The sequence below is a fragment of the Thunnus albacares genome, chromosome 9 (genome assembly GCF_914725855.1).
Source record: "Thunnus albacares chromosome 9, fThuAlb1.1, whole genome shotgun sequence".
In the NCBI taxonomy this organism is placed as follows: Eukaryota; Metazoa; Chordata; class Actinopteri; order Scombriformes; family Scombridae; genus Thunnus; species Thunnus albacares.
In genome coordinates, this window is record NC_058114.1 from 35,305,553 (window position 1) to 35,327,363 (window position 21,811).

Sequence of the window (21,811 nt, forward strand, 5' to 3'; positions counted from 1 at the left end):
TGTCAGAGAGTCAGTTCTCCAGATGATGCAGGCTGGCCAAAGAGTGGTTGATAATCCCATCTACCTCAGCGACATGGGAGCAGCTCTGACAGGAGCAGAGTCACATGAACTACAGGATGTCCTGGAGGAGATCAATGTGAGCAGTGTTCATGCTTATAGCTCTGTTTGGCACTGTTTTATCCACTGTGTGGGAAACAGCCACGTAGATAAGTTTAGGGAAGCAGTTGCGTGCTGCTCTGTTTAGGAGGTGAGGAAGTTAAAGAATAGGTTCACAATTTTGTGTGTGCCTTAAAACAACTGTGAGGTGTCCATATGAACACTTAAAGAGGTTTTCCTTGCTGTAATCATTTCTTCTGTTCATACTGGCTATTGGCTACTGGCTAGCAGTCTGAGTTAGTCATATCAAGTGGATATCTGCCACATTTACAGTCTTTTTAGCATCAAATTCCCTCTTTGTGTTTCCTCAGACAGCTTTTCCCTGTTGAGTTGTCATGGAAGTACAGTAACAAAAAGAGTGACTTTGGCACTAGAAACACTGTAGTGTTGAAAGACATCTAGCTTCATATTAGCTAGGGATGCATGATATTGGATTTTTGCCGATATCTGATATGCCAGTATTTCCAACTCATTGTGGTCGATTGCAGATGCTGATATCAATATATGCACATATTTTTTCCAGCTAGCTGAGGAGACTATTAAGCATGCAAACACAGATTGTACTAAGTATGATCAAGAAAGACAATATATGAAGGAAGAACTTAGTAAGACTGGAGTTCAGGAGCTCAGCATTAAAACTTAAATGAACCTGCCAAGTGGGTGGAGCAGTGTAGTTTTCTTTGAGTTTATTAGACAGAGTGGTACATCCTGTCAGCCAAAGTGTTTCCTATCTGTGCAGCCGAACATATCAGTTCCCCGATGGATTGTGTCACCCTGGCACCCCTGGTTCTTCCTCCGCAGGCTCCACTTCATTCAAGCTGCCCAGCAGACCCACTGCTTTTTCCTACTTTAACCTGAATAACAAACCGGAGCTCGGTGCTCCGGTTGGATCCATATGGAGAGCCGGGGCTAACATTAGCTGAGAGGCTTGTGGAGCATTCGCCGCAGCATGACCGGAGGGAAGCACAGCCAGTTAGCCGGCTAATGTTAGCCCCAGCTCTCCATGTCACTGAGCACAGAGCACTGAGCCCCGGTTTGTTATTAAGGTTAAAGTGGGAAGAAGGCAAGCACAGTCAGGCAGCAGAGGAGAAGGCAACATATCGGCCTCTCATAATTGGCAGAATTCGCTGATGCTGATATTTCATTTTAGGGCTTTTATCGGCCGATACCCATGACATGCCAATAATATCATGCATCCCTAATATTAGCTTCTCTTGTGAAACTGAAACATAGAGAATGAAAACATGCAAGATAAAGCATAAATAATTATGTTGCATTCTGTAAAAGTGTTTTCAAATAGCATGGCTGACTTAAAGATTAGCATGGGCAAATGAAATGGACTTCTGGTTAACTTCCCCACTTCTGATAAAGAGCAGCACACAGCTGCTTCCCCAAATGTTCTAATGTATATTTTTATGTCGTTATATTTTGGATCTTTCATTCAAGCTGCACAGTGTACAGGGAGGGTACAGGCCTTTTAACCTGGTTGCTGTGTGTCTCTGCAGATCCCGAAACGTCTCTACAAAGCTCTGTCTCTGCTGAAGAAGGAGTTTGAGCTCAGTAAACTACAGCAGCGACTGGGCCGAGAGGTCAGAGGTCATCTCCAAACATGTATGTGCTGTAACCAGCCACTGCTTTGCTCACCCCCCCACATCTGTCTCCCTGCTCTACTCACAGGTGGAAGAAAAGATCAAACAGACCCACAGGAAGTACCTGCTGCAGGAGCAACTCAAGATCATTAAGAAGGTAGAACAGACTTTGTCTTTCAGTCAGTAACACTCTCTCTCACCCTTCATGGGAGCCCTGTTCTCAGCAACATGTGAAGTTGCAGGCATTTAAAAAATGTTTTGTTGCTGTTGCTTTTCAGGAGCTGGGTCTGGAGAAGGAGGACAAGGAAGCCATTGAGGAGAAGTTTAGAGAGAGACTCAAAGACAGGACTGTCCCTCAGCACATCATGGATGTAATCAATGAAGAACTCAACAAACTGGGATTGCTGGACAACCACTCCTCAGAGTTCAAGTTGGTCTTGTATATTTTTTTGTCCCACTAGCCTGCAAAATAACCCTTTGCATTTGGGATAATTCATGAGATTTCTTCTGATGTCATCTTTAGGACATGCTATAATGCAATTAAGAAACTGTGGTTTTCGCCTTTGACTTTAATTCACCCTATTTAACATTTATAAGCTGCATATAAACAGTTAAGAAATGGTTTATAATATAATATTTATAACACTGTAATGCAGTTAAAAGCACATAAGTGTTTATTCATGTATTAGTCAACAACTATAAATCCTCTGGTGGACATCCATAAGTGTTTGCTGCTGTATAAACAGATAATGAATGACAGTACAGCAAAACAAAGATGTTATAATATAAAATACAGCTGCAAGCAGCAATTCTGGGATCCAAGCCAACACAGACCATCACAAGCTGAAAGCTTCAACAGCTTAATTAAAAATATTATGGTCATATTTGCACCAGACCCATGCACGTGTTTGGAACTGGTGGCACCCCCAATTGAGCGATTTCAAAAAAGTTTTACACATGTGGTTCAACATTGTTATGAAACATATTCTGTGAGTTTTATAATGATTGGACAAACAGTGTTTGATTTATAGTCTGATTTATAGTCCCATTTTTTTGCATTTGTAGTCCCTTAATAGTCGATTTGAATTAAACTTTCAGGGTATGTTTTAGGTACTTATGTGGATATATCCTGCAAGTTTTGTGATGATTGGCCCAGTAGTTGTTTACTTAAGTCTATTTATGTGCTGAGCCACGTCTTTTTGAAGTTCATTGGTCAATATCATGAAAACTAGATAAGATGTCAACAAGCTTTATGCAACATTTGATGAGCTTGGTCTAATAATGATCCACTGAAAATCTGGTAGCAATCAGACCTGTGGTTTAGACGGAGATGTCAAAAATGTGTTTTTCAAAAAATTCAAAATTGCGGAAAATCTACTCCAATGGACTTAAATGGTTCTTGAGGCAAATTTGTAGACTGAAAATGGATGGATGTCTATACCAAGTTTCATGTAAACTGGACATACGGTGTTGTAGTAATGACTTTTCAAAGTTCACAATTTTGACCTTTTAATTATACTGCCCACATCAGGCCAATTGTGGTCATATTTCTTGGGCAGCACTTGCACACAACTTCCAATCAATGAGCAAAATCTCATGCCTGTCACAGTTACCATCTCATGGGAATTTGCGCAAACATTTCTGAAGAAAAATAATAATGATTAAAGCTACAAGCAACTGACATGGATATACATTTTCATGAATATTGGACATTGCATGTAGGAGATAACTATCACTTCCTGTGTCCACTATGTGGTGCTAGAAAATGCGCACTAAATGTACATCATGTTGCTGCATATCAAATGTGGACCACACACTTCAAATTTCTTGTTACTCAAAGTATGTTTATAACATAGGGCTTGCTTCTTGTTGCCATTAGGTGGTGCTAAAACAAGTGGGTCATTAATGCAGCAATACATTAAGAAGAGGTCACCTGACATATATAAGCATTGTCATGAATATTTGACATTGCACAGAGGAGTTAAATATTACTTCCTGTGTCCACTATGTGGCACTAGAGAACACCCACTAATTATATGTCATGTTGCTGTATATCATGTGTAGACCACACCATGTTAATTCCATATAAATCGGATGATATTTGTCATAACGCTGGCTTCCTGTTGCCAGTAGCTGGTGCTATAACTGTGACTCAATATGGACATGTAGATGTGTTCAGGCCTGGACTCCAATCAAGCATGTGAAATTTGGGGCAGATTGGACAAAGTCCAGTGGAGATACATCCGCTTCCTTTTTAATGGTGAAACATGCCAATTGAATGGCGTGCCACATCAAAGGCATTCCATGAAAACTTGATAACTTTTCATCACAAAGGTCTTAAGATGACACGGATCAAATTTGAAGTCGCTCTGTGTAATTCTTTGGGAGGAGTTTGTTTAAGTACAACGCCTGCAAATGGCAACAACCGTGGAAAAATTGAAAAGTAAATTCAAAATGGCTGACTTCCTGTTGGGCTTAGGGTATGGCTCCAAGAGGCTTTTTTTAAAGTCTGGACATGATACATCCGCCTACCAAATTTCATTTATCTGTGAGCCGACCTATATCAGATATTAAGTTTTGCACTTCTGATGCATGTGCAGTTTTGTGAGATTTTGAGCACCCCTAGCACCTCAAAAACGCTAAAAGTAATTAGGGGGTGTTATAGAGCCAACGTGCCATGCCCAAGCCCAATTGTGACATCAAATCGAAATACTTATTAGTTCAAACAAGGGTGTAATGTTTCGTGAGTTTTTGCGCATCCTAAAGGCCTCATACATGTTTATAAAGTTAAAATTAATGCATGAAATCCAAAATGGCTGACTCCCTGTCAGGCAAATTTTTTTCAAAAAAATGTATCATGTCCAGAATGATGAACAATGATTCCACCGTATTTCATAAACATTCAAGCAACTTTATCCCAACATGGCCCTGCCTTTGGGGGTGCTATGGACTGGCCAGTCACTACAGAACTCTGCAATTTTTGTTTGACGTGTCTACCAATTTTCATGAGTTCTTGAGCATCTCAAGCCCCTCTAAAATGCAATGGTGTGGGGGAATAATAATAATAACCTGTACAAATAAAAAAAAAAAGAACAAAAAAAAAAGTACCAATATAACTTGAATTAAGAAAAAGGATCAAATATACATAAAATGCTGCCTATATAACTTCAAAAAAAAAAAAAATCGGTGCATATCGGACAACATATATGCCGTTACTGATATATCTGTGATAAGCCAATATCGGCCGATAATATCGGCTGATTGATATATCATTCAGGCTTTACTACTACTACTACTACTACTATTACTATTACTAATAAACCGGCACAAACTCAATATTTCAACCCTTCGGTTTTGAACCCCTAAATATGTCTTCATAGGAGAAATTATAATTTTTGATAAATACTTAACATTGATAAACACTTAAAAATATCCTCATACCTACTTACCTGCATCTACATTATAGTGTGGTATAAACCATTTATTAAATGTGTGTATACTGCTTATAAATGCTAAATAAGGGGCTTTATGTAAAGTGTTACAGTGGAATGAATGTCCAAACTGCAGCAGGTTTTATTGTCCTTGCTTGTAGATTGTGCTCATTGTGTGGTAAACCTGCACGTCTGACACTGCTGCTGTAATTAGACTGAGTCTGGTTTCATGTGCTTGGTGTCCTCATTCTGTTTATTCTGGTCAAGTTAAACTTTGCTCTGCGTTACAGACCTTATTATCTTTAGTTAAAGGTAAGGTATGTGGAGTTTTTGATCTCTAGAAGTGCTGTGTAGCAATGCTCTTATTAATGGGTCCCTGTTTTGTTTCTATGGTGCTCTGGCACATACAATACAGATTCCTACCAGTGATTTTACACTATTCCCATGACAGGTAATGGTAATATGCCAAGATAGATGCCAAAGTGGAAATGTCCCAGCAAAAGACAGAGAAGACTACCAGCTAGCAAGATTTAAAATATTAAAAAGAAGAGCTTTGCAAATGTTCTATGAGGAAATGCATTCTAGACCTCAAGGATACTCACAGTCCATTTTGGTGACAAACACTGTGAATGTAAACAGAACTTTGTTTTGAAGAAAACTCCACTGGGTGTTCTAATGATAATTTCTGTGTAGCTAAGCTCTATTTTTTGTGTATTTTGATAGTTTTGTTGACTACTACAACAAACAAACACTGTGTGTGTGTGTGTGTTTCAGTGTGACCCGTAACTACCTGGACTGGCTGACCAGCATGCCCTGGGGCACCAACAGCGAAGAGAATTTATTGCTGGAGAGAGCCAAAGAGGTTCTGGAAGAAGACCATTATGGAATGGATGATGTTAAGAAACGTATATTGGTCAGCAAATGCGCATGCGCACACACACACGCGCACACACACACACACACACACACACACACACACACACACACACACACACACACACCATTCATTATCCTGCTGCAGCATGAGTCCTTCTCCCCAAAGATGCAAACCATAGGGTATAGCATACTTCTCCTTGGTCAGGGTAGAGTCAATTCAGTGCAGGTGTCGAACTCCAGAGTATATTTCCACCACCATGTTTCACTTTGTTTGATATGTTCGGTATCACTCTCTCAACTGTTCATCTCCCTTCATACACCCCTCTGTTACTGCCATAAATCTCAAACTTTGATTCATCAGTAAATAGCATGACTTTTTTTCCAGTCATCCCCTGTGAAATGCTGGTATTTGTATTGTACTGTATTTCATTCAATGGGACCATGTACAGTATGAAATATAAATGTTGACATTTGATGTACTGCACCAGAATAAGCTTCAAGCTAATTTTCACCTGCAGTCCTTTACAATTAAAACATATGACTGCACAATGACAAACAGTACAAAGCAAAAAACACACAGAACACATTATACAAAATACAAAGCTACACACAATAGGATCTAATAAAACTTACTGAGCGAATATACACAAAGGCACATAGTGGAGGAGGGGCCGAACTATTTAAAATTTTATGAACTAAGCACAAATTTGAGAATAATCTAAAATTCTCAAAGCTCAGTAAATTGTATTTCTCCAGCACCCTACAGTGATGGAAATGCATTGGCTTTTTGTCCAGGGGTTTTAGAGAAGTGGTTTAGAGGCTTCTCTTTCTCTGAGACCACTACAAGACAGCCTTCTTTAGACAGTACTTGGGGTGATTGGAGTCTTCTTTATTAAGCAAATTCTCTATGTGATGAAGTTGCTTTTCTATCTCTCGGGGAACTAAGCTTGATGCATTGATCTTTGATGGTGTGATCACTTTTGGTCTGCTTGATCGTGCTTTGGATATAACTGATCCAGTTTCTGCAAAGCGTTTTAGAGTTCCATGCACTGCCTCTTTAGAAACCTTTAGTCTAGCCATGATTTGAAGCTGAGAAAGTCCCTCTTTCCTTAGAATAACAATTTGACTTCTGACACTTTCACTTTGTTCTGAAGCCATGTTTACCATTATCTCAGTGCTACTTAATAAGCGATGATCTGCTGGAAACTTGAGGCACAGCCATATTTATAACAGGTGAACAGTGGCTGCAAGTTTAGTTACTTGAACGATCCTCTGATGAGTAGATCAAATCCATCTGAGGGTCATCTGAATGCATGTTTCAATGGAAGGGATACAACTCAAGGAAATCTGACCTTTTGTTGGTCAATCAAATTTGATTTTTGATCTAGAAACAGTGCAGAATCTTATATTATTAAAATATTTCTTCTTCATTTTACATGTCATGACTTCTGTTTTTAAATGTTTCTAAATCCTCAAACTTTGTGATAATATCCATGTTTTCAGTGTGGTCTCAGACTCTTGGACCCCACTGTACAGTATCAGTCAAAAGTTGGGACACACCTCCCCTGTTCTCTTGAATGAGAAAGTGTGTTCTATCTTTTGACTGGTACAGTACACAAGCACATGCACACACCTTTAAAAAGCACAAGAAATATACTTCGAAAAAATACTTTGAAATGAACCAGACCTCCTCTCTGTCTCTGTGCAGGAGTTTATAGCAGTGAGCCAGCTGCGTGGCTCCACCCAGGGAAAGATCCTGTGTTTCTACGGTCCTCCGGGTGTAGGAAAGACCTCCATTGCTCGCTCCATAGCCAGAGCCCTCAACAGACAGTACTTCAGATTCAGTGTGGGAGGAATGACCGATGTGGCTGAGATTAAAGGACACAGGTCTGGAGATCTGCCTTGCCAGTATTAGAGAGGAACAGTTCATACATTGTCAGTATCATGTACAGAGCTCTATTTGGTCAGTGAGCAGAGGTGCGGGGTAAGAGAAGGACAGCTAATACTAGAATTAACTGTATCTGCAATGTGATGGGCTCATCTTTAAGGAAATATGGGGAAATTATTTTCTAAAATGTGTGTGTGTGTGTCCATGTCCAGGAGGACATATGTCGGAGCAATGCCAGGGAAGATTATCCAGTGCCTAAAGAAAACCAAGACAGAGAACCCTCTGGTGCTAATAGATGAGGTCAGTATGGTGCTGTTGCTTTTTCACTCTGTCTGTGTCAGTTCAATGTAAATCCATATCAGAGCAGCTTTAATATTACTGGATGGAGTCTGCTGATGTGCTATTACCTGTGCAGTGAACAAATGATTCTTTTTGGCTACCAGTTTTAGCTTCAATTCCCTGTAGACAACTTGGCCTATGTTAAACCAGGGTTGGAGTCACTTTGCCTGTTTTAATGTACTACTCTGTGCTGCGACTCTGCTGTTGCTGTCGATACTCATGGAATAGACACTTTCAGTTTATAACTGTAGCTATCAGCTAATGATGTGGCAGCAGTGCAATGCATGAAATCATGCAGATACAGGTCAGGAGCTTCAGTTAATGTTCATATCAAACATCAGAATGCAGAAAAAGGAGTTGCAGTAGAGGGAAATCAGTGAATGAGAGAAATGACTGACCAATCAGGTGGTCTTAAGTGTTTTCATGCCACCTTTTAGTATCAGGTCAGCTTGCTTGGAACCTCGAAGGAGGTGATACCAAAAAATTAGGTACCAGATATCAGGTAATATCAACAACTTTTGCCTAATGGAAAACCAAAAAAGGCAAATAGAGTCAAGTACTGTTAAAGTAAACATTAACAGTATAAACAGTATGGTTTGCATCTTTGTGGAGGCAAGTAGATTTGAGCAGTACCATGTAGTGGAAATGGGGCTAATTATGGTTTGAATACTACAGCTTATCTGAGTATTGTTGCTGACCTTGCGACTGCCATTATGGTAACAATTTACCCATCTTTGAATGGCTATTTCCAGCATGATAATGCACCTTGTCACAAAGGAAAAGTCTGAAACTGGTTTCATGAACCTGACAATGAGTTCAGTATACTTCAGTGGCCTCTCCAGTGACCAGATCTGAATTCAATACCTTTTGGGATGTGTTAGAATGTGAGATTTGCAGGATGAATGTGCAGTTGACAAATCTGCAGAAATTATGTGATGCATTCATGTCAACATGAATCAGGATCTCAAAGGAATATATGGTGTTCTTAATAAAGTACTCTGTGAGTACATATGTGGTTAATATGTGTGCACAGAGAGAGAAATCCTAAGAAATAAACAGGACTGCTCTGAAAAGCAAACCTGTACAAAGAAAGTGAATCCCAGATAAAGTGTGTAAACAGTGTGCGGCATGTTGTCATGGGGTTTTCTCTCTGAGCTCCAGTGGTTATTGCTGTTGCCAGGAATATGTGATGTCAATGATAAGCCATCTTTCTCTAACCTGTCATTACCAGGTAGATAAGATGGGTCGTGGTTACCAGGGTGATCCATCCTCAGCACTGCTGGAGCTTTTGGACCCTGAACAGAATGCTAACTTCCTCGACCACTACCTGGATGTTCCTGTTGATCTGTCAAAGGTGAGAGTGTGTGTTCTTTATGTACAGTTCCGCAGTCCTGAAAATGCAGTTTTTGTAAACCACATTCCATTCTGTCTGCTCCAATAAAGGTTCTGTTTATCTGCACGGCCAATGTGATTGACACCATACCAGAGCCCCTCAGAGACAGGATGGAGATGATTAATGTGTCTGGATATGTGGCCCAGGAGAAACTGGCTATCGCTGAGGTGACACCAACTTACATATTTGACTGTGGGAAAAAAAAATATGATTTTATGATTATTGCTTTATATTTTTCATAATAGTGGAATGTTTTTTGCTCACAGTATTAAGCAGTTAATAAAAATGTGATATGCCTTGCTTGTACATTATGGTTTAAATTTCCATGTCCTGTGTGTGTGTTTGTGTCCAGCGGTACCTGGTCCCTCAGCTCCGCTCTCTGTGTGGCCTGACAGAGGAGAAGGCCTCGATCTCATCTGAAGCCCTCAGTCTGCTCATCAGACAGTATTGCAGGGAGTCTGGAGTCAGGAACCTGCAGAAACAAGTGGAGAAGGTAAAACACTGTAAAGCTTTGTTCTGGATGTAATGTGTAAACGACAGCTCACATGCTTTAAGTTACTCTCTCGAACAGAGATTCTGGTCTTAATCAGAGGAACACTCTGCAGAACACTCTGCATATAACAAAAACGTAAATCTCATCCTTTAATAGGACCAACAGGGATTGCTGAAGAAGGCTGGCATTCATCAGTCATTGTACTGATGAGGTGATGTCAGAGTAGCGCACGCGCGGTAGTACGAGACAGTGCAAAAGATGGCTGCCCACTAGACGCTAAGCAAAACTTTTCTCTCTCTGTACCTTTCTTTCCTTCCCCTCTCTCTGTTTTTGTCACTCTCTGGATTTAACTCCTTTTGAACTACTTTTCTGTGTCCTGATACTGGACTTTATCATGCAAACTGGAAGAACTTGAGGACTTTATCAATAAACGCTACCTCCAACTCTTTCAAAACATGCTGCAAGGATCCACTTCCAAGACACCCAAAAGAGCATGCTACGATCGATCCAGTTCTGATTCACCACCACCCAAATACTGTGCTGAAAACAAAGAAATTCTACTTTCTATACAAACCGAACTCACCGGATTTGACGCCAGGCTTTCACTACTAGAAGTACTTCATGAAGAAATCCAAGCCCTCCGCCATAGCCTCAAATTCAGCCAGGAACAAATAGACACTGTCAGACAAGAAAACAAATCACTAACACGATCCATGTAGTCACTCACCACACAACTTTCCACTACCACTGCTGAATTGAAAACCGTAAAATCAACCATTCTTGACCTACAAACACGCAGCATAAGGGACAATCTCATTTTCTCCGGAACAGAACCCAGAAGACCCCGAAGCAACAATACGAACATTCATGACCGTACAGCTCAAGCTCCCAACAGAGACCATGCAATCCATCAGCTTTCACCAAGTACACCACATTAAGTCCAGAAACAACCAAAGCGACCGTTCCTGCCCTATCGTTGCAAAATTCGAACACTTCAAACAAAAAGAACTGGCTCAATGTCAAGGCAAACATCTCAAAGACACAGACTTTGGACTCAATGACCAGTATCCCAAAAAATACTTCAATGCCGCAAACACCTCTTCCCCATCCGCAAACAAATGAAAAATGAAGGTAAAAAAGCAGTCATAGTTGTTGATAAACATTACATTAACGAACAGTTATACCTCTACAAGGACATCACCCCCTGGCTTTTCTAATTCCATCCCTGGTAAATATGCAATCTCTCTCTCTCTCTCTCGCTCTCGCTCTCTCTCTCACTCTCTCGCCCCCTCGCTCTCTCTCTCGCCCCCTCTCTCTCTCTCTCTCCCCCTCCCCCTCTCTCTCTCTCTCTCTCTCCCTCTCCCTCTCTCTCTCTCTCCCCCTCCCTCTCTCTCTCTCTCTCTGCCATCGCATAGTATGATAGCCTCATACAGTTAAACATTTGCATATGTCTCATAACTGCTAGTAATTTAGTATACAGCCCTAGGCCACTATGTTATCACTGATGTTGCTTTTGTTGTTTTTATTGATGTTGTTGTTAGTGTTGCTATTGTTAGTCATCATGTCTATTCTGCCCCCTCGCCCCCTACCCATCTCTCTTCCTCATCCTACATTTCCCGTCACACTGACTACTGCTCTCAACATACAGATGCATCCCCTGCACCTGCACTCGCATAATAATCACACCTCACTCACATACTCTCACTCACACACACGCTCTCCTCTACACAACATTCCATTCAATTACCTCAAACAGAAATCTATTCTACAAAAGTATGTCCAGTTTATCTCTACTAACATGGAACATCCGTGGTGTTGGATCTCAGGCAAAGAGGGCCAAAGTGTTTGACCATTTAAATCATTTACAGGGTGACATTTGCCTCCTCCAAGAAACTCAGCTCAGTACAATCAGGTATTCTCAGCAAATTATAACACAAAGCAACGAGGAGTCTGCATTTTGAGCCATAAAAAAAATCTCATTTGTTCATAACACCACCATAGCCAACCCCGAAGGGTGCTATACTATCGTTAATATCTCAATTGACAATAACCCAATTACAGTAGGAAATCTGTATAGTCCAAACTTAGATGAACCAACTTTTTTTTCAGTCTTTATTCTCCACCATCACAAATCTGACTGATTGCCCAGTCATAATAGCAGAAGATTTGAGTTCACAGTTTTAGACCCATCAATAGACCGTTCTGATAACTCAAGAAACAAATTAATCTGGCAATCCACTTCAAATATAAAACAGTTCATGAGTGATTATGGTCTTGCCGACAGCTGTACGCTTACAGCACCCAAATAGCAGAGAATACTCCTTTTTTCTCCAGTCCATCGCTCTTTCTCCCGCCTCAATTTCTTTCTCACAAGCAAATCGATTTCTAATCTCACCCAGTCAACAATCCACCCAATTATCATTAGTGATCATGCCCCTGTTACAATTAAATGGACTAGAAGTTGCTCACATAAAACAATCCCCAGATGGTGCTTCAATACCTCTCTCCTACAGGACCCACAATTTGACTCCGTTATCAAAAAAGAGTGGCCACTCCTTCTAGAAATGAATGACTCCCCCGAGTCATCACCTTCTCTTCTGTGGGTAACAGGAAAAACAGTACTCAGAGGAATTATCATTTAATTTTCAGTCCACAAAAAAAGAAAGAAAAAGAAACTCAATTGGAACAAAAAATTAAACACCTCGAAAACATTAACATGGCCAACACAACAGATCAAACTCAGAAAAAATTAAAGCTGCAAGCAGCGTTCGTCGGGACCTCACACTCTGGCCTGTTGGGATCAGATCATTTTGCTTTTTAAAAAAAAAGATATTTCTTACAAGTGTGGTTTGCTTTTATTTTGAAAGTTTGATTGACAGGATGAGAATTTTCTGCAGGGTGAGACATGTCTGTCTTGCTCACACCTGTGTCATCAAAATTATGCAAGTTTTGGGCCCATTCACTTGAATTTCAATTAGTAAATTGAAAACTCTTGATGAGTTTGTGTGTAAAACAAATTAATTTCCTAATTTTCATCAAGTCCATTTTTAGAAAAGGAAAGACTTTTAACCCACATGACCTGGTCAAAGTTTGATTGACGTGTACTGTCAGGTGTGTAGAGACAATAAGTAACTGCAGCTGGTCACAGAAAAATACTCATATTTGAATGGAGGGTGTAAGCGAACCCACACCTTTTTGAACATTTACTTGTTTCACATAGTTTTAGATACAAACGTCATTTGAACTTTAAATGAGTCACGAGACTTTGACCTACAAATCTTGAATTTACATGTTTTTCTATCTTTTATTGTTTTTGAGATATTAGAGTGTGAGTTTTAAAGTCTTTTTTTGCTCCTCCTGTGATTGTATAATGAGTCTGTATTGCGGAATGTTTCACAGCACTGAGGAAGTGACAACACCAGGAGAAGTTGGAGAGAAGAATTTTGGAGTACGCTTTTTGTGAAATCTCCTCATAAATCCCATTACTTTGGCCAAATCTTACATTAAAAACCATATTTTTAGTAGGAAATTTTGTTGCGAATCCATTGATACAGGTTTGAAAGTAGTCAGACTTATAGTTTAGACATCAGAAGCCTCTGTTTTACACAAAGTTCATGCCCATAGATTGCCTCCCCATTGTTTTACATTGTAAAGTGTGACGTGGCACTGCAACTTTCAGGGCTTGTAAAATCCAAACCATTCGATTTATTACAAAGTTTTTAACGTCTTTTTTTCAGCATAGTTTCATAAATCACCTTTTTAAAGTTTGAAGCTGATACCATTAACGCCCTTGGAGTCTCCTCCAAGGGCGTTAATGGTAGCGTTTGTTCGGGGGCAAAAATTGGTGCAAAGTCTTATTTTGAAATTGCGGATTTCCTGTTGGATTTAGGTCAGGGGTGTTAGCATATGATTTGTAGTTGTTGATGAGATGAATAATTGAGTTTTGGTTTGATTGCTCTACGACATTCCTATGGGCCATGGCGGGCATTTTAGTTACATAGGTAGTGCTAGAGAGCACATTTTGGCATTTTAGGGGTTAATTTTTACATTTTATCAAATATTTCACCAGACCTGATGTGTGTGCCAAATTTGGTGAGTTTTTCAGCATGTTTAGGGAGTCAAATTTAGGTGTGATGTCCTGTAATAATAAAGGAAGAAAGGAAGAAAGAGAGAAAGAAACACGAAAAACAATAGGGTCCTACTGTTTTACAGTAGCCCTCTGCCTTTTGGGCTAATTAAATAAATATAAAGCAGGCTAAGACAGGAAAATTTTCACCTACTGCAATAAATCAAAAGTTCTATCATTTCTACAACCGGCTTTATTCATCAGAAAAGGAACCTAAAAAGTAAGAGATTAACTCTTCTCAACAACATCAACCTACCCAAAATTGACAATCAACAAAAAAATAAATTAGAAATGCCAATATCTCAAGATGAATTTCACACTGCTCTCAAATCAATGCCAAACAACAAAGCACTCAGCCCAGATGGCTTCCCTGCTGAGTTCTAGAAACACTTCTGGTCAATTATAGCTCCACTCTTCATTCAAATGATAAACAAATCAAAACAGGTTTCCAGACTTCCGGCAACCTCTAACACAGCAAAAATTTCGCTTTTGCTCAAACCCAATAAGGACCCAACTTTACCATCAAGTTACTGACCAATCTCATTAATCAATGTAGATACAAAAATCATCGCCAAAGCTTTAGCACTCAGACTAGAAAAGGTTATACCATCCATTATCCATCCAGATCAAACCGGCTTTGTTAAAGGTAGATTGGCCTCCAATACTACCCGCAGACTATTAAATATCATGTATCACTCCACAATTCAAAAAAATAATACAACAATTGTTACATTAGACACTGAGAAAGCATTTGACAGTCAATTGGAAATTCCTATTCTCCACATTAGACAGGTTTGGCTTGGGGTATTCATTCATAAGTTGGGCCAAACTATTGTACACCTCACCGTCAGCCACTATCACCACCAATAGACTGACCTCACAAAGCTTCATCTTCACAGAGGGACTAGACAAGGGTGCGCACTCTCACCTCTGTTGCTCACTATTTTCATTGAACCACTAGCCGCTGCCATCCACCAAAATACGCTCATCAAAGGCATTAGGACTGAAAACGTGCATCATAAAATCAGCCTCTATGCAGATGACATATTACTGTTTCTGCAAGACCCTTTAATTTCCCTACAAGAGACAATCAAAGTCATAAACTCATTCGCCAATATATCTGACTACACAATCAACTGGGACTAATCTTCTGTTCTTCCTTTACAACTCAAAAGTTGGGATGCAGCAGCCAACACACTACCTACACCCCTATGCACTGACCTACTTTGGTATAAGAGTTTCCCCCAGGCTGCCAGACCTATTTACATTAAACTTCACCCCCTTCTGTTCAGGAAGACCTCCAATGCTGGACAAACTTGCCACTTTCTATCATGGACAAAATATCCACTATCAAAATGTATTACCCAAAGTGAACTACCTTTTCACAGTGACCCCAATACAACCATCCACTTCCTGGTTCAAATCTCTAGACTCAGCAATTAGAAAATTTTACTGGAAAAACAAGACCCCAAGAATAAAACTATCCACCCTACAAAAACCGAAAACTCTAGGAGGATTAGAAGCACCAAATTTCACCCTGTACTGTCTGGCAAATCATCTTCAGTTTGTGCACAGATGGACTCATCCCAACCAATGGTTAGACTTAGAACAAACCATCTGCATTAACCTCCAGATTTCAGACCTCCTCTTCCTCTCCCAAGAAATTAGAAAACATGCCTGTTTCAAAGCGCCCACAATTGGCTCAAGTCTGACAGCCTGGTGGAAATTTCATATCATCACTAACACAAAGCCTTCACCCTCAAAATTCACCCCAATTTGCAATAACCCCAACTTCACCAGCCACAAGAAACCACTTAACTCCCGCACCTGGAAAGACAAACGTATTACTCATCTGCAACACATTTTTCACAATGGCAAACTCTCCATATTTGTGGACTTGGTCCAGAAATTTGGTATCAACAACAAACACTTCCTACAATATCTACAGATCAAATCATCAATTAAATCAACCATCAACACCTCTATGGTCAACCTAGAACTCGCTACACCTATCTCACAGTTAATCAATATACCATCCTCTGTAAAACTACTATCAAAAATTTACAGAATAGTGACACAGATAGACACCACAACCAGCCTTCCCTCCACCAAATGGGAATCATTTCCACAGATGCCAATTTCTGGACCCAAGTCTGCAAGAATACTTTTCTCATGACCAAAAACACTAACCTGCAGTTAATACAATACAAGACTCTCCACAGAACTCACCTCACTGGCTGGAAATTGTTTCTTATGGGTTTCACCTCAGACATTTGTCCCCACTGCACACAGAACTGCCCGGACACATATGTACATGCATTTTGGCACTGCATCCCCATTAAACAATTCTGGGAAAACATCACAGGGCTCCTTTCCACCTTCCTTGGCTGCTACTTCCTAACTTCTCCATCTCTCTGTCTGCTTGGAGATACGTCAACAATTAATCTAAACAACCTGAACTGTAAAGTTTTGCTGATCACGCTAGCTGTCGCCAAGAAAACGATCCTCATGAACTGGAACACAAAGAAAAAAATTCATACTGCTATCTGGAAAAATCTGTTAATAGACCATATATCATTGGAAACTTCACATTGTTCATCTGGTAAGGACTCACAAGACTCCATCTCCCTCTGGTCATCATTTTCCAAATTTCTACAGTCGTGACTCCACTGGCCCTCTTTGTCTGAGACCCAACTCACGAAGGTTTCCCCCCTTATCATTCATGCCTCACCATTGCCCACGTAACACATCACCACTCATGCCAAACCTCTGCCTAATACTGTAACATACACTATATAAGGTTCATGGTGGGGCTCAATCCCCTCCTCCACCCCCCTTTTCTCTCCCCTTGTCCTGACCCTCTCTACAACAGTCGATCCTCTCACTAACGAGACTCTGCAGCTTTCCTCTGCCCTGCCCTACCCTTCAGAGGTTCCAGACCAACGGCCCTGGGGGGTGGCCCTGCAGATGGGCTTAGGCAGGGAGGGTGTTCAACCTGGGTGCAGTCATGGGCCCTCATGTCCCCCCATCCACTTCCCAGCCCTCCTTTGCCCCTATGGCTGCCTGGGTCCGCGCTACACAGCACACCTCACTTTTTAATGCTCTACACGCTAGATGCCCAACATTCCAACTTCCATCCAAAAAAACAACTAAATCAATTAGATTAGGGCCAGGTGGGGTGCCTGAAGAGGCCCTGCGTGGTCGCACCTCACTTGTTTTATTGCATCACATATTAGAAGAGGTACATAATCAATCCTTACACAGGATGAGTGGGGTGCACGAGGGGAGTCCTGAATAAGGTCTCCCATCTGCACTGAACCTCTTTTAACGCACTTTGACAGTAGAAGGCACATATATCAAAGGGCAAGTGGGGTGTGTGCGGATCTGACAACCTGGGCCAGCGGCTGGTGGGGTGATGGGGGGGCCTTGTGGGTCCAGGTTCACGTGCCCTGGTGGCCCCTCCTCCTCTCCTCAGATGCCATTCCCCGTCCGGGTTGGATGGCACCTCAACCAGGTTAAGGGCCAGAGTATGCAGAGGAACTAACTGGCATCTCCATCTCATTCTTCAACTCTAAGCTCTGCTCTCCCCTTTCCAGTGAGCCCCACCTGAACCATACTACTCCAGATCACCATACTCACTGTCATATCTTCGGCACAGTACCACCACATAGAACATTCCATACAATCAAACATGACACATCCATCATACACACACACCCACGCAAATCACCACCTGCCAAACTAATCTTAAACCTACTGCTATGCAGCAGGAAACTAATAACTGCAGGGGGACTGTGGTTCTGTGTGACAAAAAGAACATTATTCCTTTGTTTTTAATCCCCTCCCCGTCTTTCTGTCTGTCTGTCAGGTTTTCCGTAAGGTGGCGTTCTCTATCGTCAGCGAGAAACAAACAACAGTGAGTGTTTCACCTGACAACTTGCAGGACTATGTGGGTAAACCGCTTTTCACAGTGGACCGCATGTATGATGTCACACCACCTGGAGTGGTTATGGGTCTGGCATGGACCGCTCTGGGTGAGAGATGCGCACACACGCACACACACACACACACACACACACACACACACACACACACACACATAAACCAATAGAAAATTAGCATACAGAAGCTCTGACTGTGTCGTGTCCTCTGAGTAGGAGGGTCAACATTGTTCATTGAGACGTCACTGCGCCGTCCTCCTGGAGGAGCAGACCCTAAAGGAGAGGGGTCACTGGAGGTCACAGGTCAGTCAGGAAAGCCATGAACTGAGTCACTAAGCGGGTTGGAGGTTAATCAAACACTGTCCAGCAGTTTTAGGAGTCACGCAAGCATCAGTCTGATGCATTCACCATGTCTTGGTGCTCCTCTGCAGGTCAGTTGGGTGACGTCATGAAGGAAAGTGCTAAGATTGCATCAACCTTTGCCAGAGCCTTCCTGATGACACAGCAACCAGAAAATCACTTCCTGGTCAACTCCCACCTGCACCTGCATGTCCCTGAGGTAAACACGGCAATAAAGTATAAAGTACTATAAATGAATTACTTACTGATTATTATTGCTTACTCTGTTTACTTGTTTTAGTTATTCTTTACCAGCCACTAAAAAAGTATGTAAGAGAAAATCCATTTTATTTGAGTAGCATTTTAAAGGCTCTATATGTAAGAAATGAAGCACATATTAATCATGTTTTATTGTCAATGAGTGAATGGGTTGTAACATAACTTAAAAAATGAGTCCTTCCATGACTTTCTCAGTTGTCTGTAACAGCCTGTGGACTGATTTCTATGTGACGTTTGGGCATTCCCGAGTGCCTTGCCTCTCTCCCACTAACATCAACAAATGACCAGCATAACGACAGAACAACACAATACAACAAAAACAGATATATATGCAGATATTTGCTCTCCAGCTAATGAGACGGCTAGCTGCCTCCATTGACCACAACACATTTCACAACACGAGCAACAGGATATTGACTGCAGCTCGCTTAACGGCCACCAGTGTCACTAATGACAAGGAATTTCTGATTCTTACAAATAGAACCTTTAAAAAAACTGAATTGCTCAAAGCTGCTACATATAGAATTTGAAGATGTTTAGCTTTAGGTCCTCATATGGTAAAAAATCAAAAATACGCTGTGGTGGGCAACAATGTTAACTCCTGTCTGTTTGTATGCAACTGTCACTTGTTTCAAGGGGGCGACTCCCAAGGATGGACCAAGCGCTGGCTGCACCATTGTCACAGCACTGTTGTCCTTGGCAACCAACCAGCCGGTACGTCAGAATGTAGCCATGACTGGTGAGGTGTCACTGACTGGAAAAATACTGCCAGTGGGAGGAATCAAAGAGAAAACTATTGCTGTAAGTACACACAAGACACACAAACATACACAAACACACTTGCTTCTTTCTCTGTTTTATACAAGTGTAAATATGACTTGGACTGTTGGTCAGAAAAAAACAAGACATTTAAAAGACAACCTTCATGACAATCTGACATTTTATAAACTAAAAAAATAATCCTATAACTGGAAAACTGTTGACAGACTAAGCAATAATGGAATTAATTATCTGTTGCAGCCTTACCCTCAATAATGTTTAATAGGCAATACATGAGCTTTCACTGCAGCACTGTGCAAACATCAGATATTCCTCATCATCTAAAATAAGTACTCTCCTTCAGAGGTAGACTTTAGAGTCCTAAAACACACTAGTCTGGTGCACTGCATCAAATCTCCTGTGTAACATGACCTCTGACCTGTGGAACTCTAAATCTTCTGCTTGATGACAAATAAAGCGGTGTAAAGCTCGCAGCTAAAGTCAACATTCTTGTAGAATACGCAGTATCTGACCCACATAACTCAACATGACATAAGACCATAAGGTGTCCAAACATGGCTTCCCATTGCATTCAGGTGCTCATAACCAATGAGTAGTCATGTCTTTCTCTGGCTGCATGACACACTTGGTGGCTTTTAATCATTTATTGGACCTGATTGTTTGGATTCTGATCATTTAAAGAGATATTTGCTTCATAGTTTTATGGGTGTTCCTTTCATAACAGACACGTCCGACAAAAAGTCTGACTGATCACATGGCCTGCAGGTTCAACTGTGGCCACTACACCAAAATCACCCTACATCCAGCTCTGTTGCTGGGGGCTCGCAGTTTCTCAACCTTAACATGACTGAAACGTCTAAAGTCCTGTCAGTGGAGCCCACAGCAGCAAAGTGTTGGACACAAGCAGCAATATACTAACAGTTTAGCTCTTTGCAGAGCCTTACCAGTAGTGGCTCTAAAGATGTAAACAGCAGTGCTAGAGGAAAAGCCATGGGTTACCAACAAGTGTAAGTTCATTCCTTTTGAGAGCAAGAATGTGCTCAAACAATTTCATTTCAAATTGTTACATTTTCATATTTTGTTTGCACAAGGGTCATTTCCTTGTGAATATCTGCAGCAAATGTACTGACTATCTGGCCAGTAGATATTTAGGTGTGCTGCTGGGATGAATCAACAAACATTACATCACATTACAATCCTTAGAGCCCACTGCTATCAGGGCAAATATATACTTGTTTTAAAGAAGTCATTCATGAATTTAAAATTCATTTGCATATTTACATTAGAATTTGAACTGTATTTTCTTGTTCTTGTCAGGCCCGTCGTGCTGGTGTGACATGCATCATCCTGCCATCTGAGAACAGGAAGGACTTTTCTGACCTGCCGGACTACATCACCCAGGGCCTGGAGGTCCACTTTGTAGATCACTACAGTCAAATCTACCCCATTGTCTTCTCACACAACCAGTCATAACCTGTTTTTACCTACAGCTCTAAAAACAAGCCAAAATGCATCCAGACTTCTTTACATGGCACCTGTTCATTACCACAACACTGATTGTTGTTCTGGTTGTAGTTAGTAAAATCCAATTATTACCTTCTGATGTTTTGACTGTAAACATGCAGTTTGGATTCTAAGGTCAACAATGTCCATAGGAGCAGTTGGCTGTGTGATCCCTCACATATAATTCATGCTCAGCCAGCAGGTCGTCAGCCACCACGTGACCCCTGAATGTAGGAAGACACAGCCTCACTGAACTGGAACCACACAGCCAACTGTGTGAAAGATGGACACAGAGTAAAGTGATGATGATGAACACTGTCCTGTCATCAAAAGATATGTCATCGATGAGCAGAAGTCATGGTGGTGACTTTGCTGCGTGGCAGCCTCTTTACCCACAACTCTCATTATACAGTTGCTGTGGATGGACTCTTTCATAGATTTCTTATATTATTTTATATTATTATTGGTCGGTTGAGATGATGTTGAAATAAATTAAATAATGCTGCTGGCTGCTGTTATTACAAACCATTCTTCACAAAGAATGAAAGAGAAACATGATCAAAATTATTTTGATAATGTGAATAAGCTTGACTGTTTAGACACCCAAAGTTTCAAAACGTTAACAAAATGAATTATGACATTATGAAATACTTATAAAAAATAATTCAAAGATCAATC

At 40.9% G+C, this 21,811-nt stretch overlaps 1 protein-coding gene across 1 annotated transcript in view; it reads left to right on the plus strand.

Moving 5' to 3' along the window:
- lonp1 (lon peptidase 1, mitochondrial) overlaps window positions 1-21,638 on the plus strand; it is a 27,431-nt gene extending 5,793 nt beyond the window's left edge. Inside the window, exons 7-21 of the mRNA XM_044360957.1 lie at window positions 7-136; window positions 1,662-1,745; window positions 1,834-1,902; window positions 2,024-2,175; window positions 5,951-6,089; window positions 7,761-7,939; window positions 8,153-8,240; window positions 9,511-9,633; window positions 9,723-9,839; window positions 10,025-10,165; window positions 18,160-18,325; window positions 18,449-18,535; window positions 18,664-18,791; window positions 19,487-19,651; window positions 20,948-21,638. Coding sequence (XP_044216892.1) covers window positions 7-136; window positions 1,662-1,745; window positions 1,834-1,902; window positions 2,024-2,175; window positions 5,951-6,089; window positions 7,761-7,939; window positions 8,153-8,240; window positions 9,511-9,633; window positions 9,723-9,839; window positions 10,025-10,165; window positions 18,160-18,325; window positions 18,449-18,535; window positions 18,664-18,791; window positions 19,487-19,651; window positions 20,948-21,103 — 1,924 coding nt within the window. The 3' untranslated portion in view covers window positions 21,104-21,638. The remainder of the gene's footprint in view (window positions 1-6; window positions 137-1,661; window positions 1,746-1,833; window positions 1,903-2,023; window positions 2,176-5,950; window positions 6,090-7,760; window positions 7,940-8,152; window positions 8,241-9,510; window positions 9,634-9,722; window positions 9,840-10,024; window positions 10,166-18,159; window positions 18,326-18,448; window positions 18,536-18,663; window positions 18,792-19,486; window positions 19,652-20,947) is intronic.
- The last annotated feature ends 173 nt before the right edge of the window (window positions 21,639-21,811 follow it).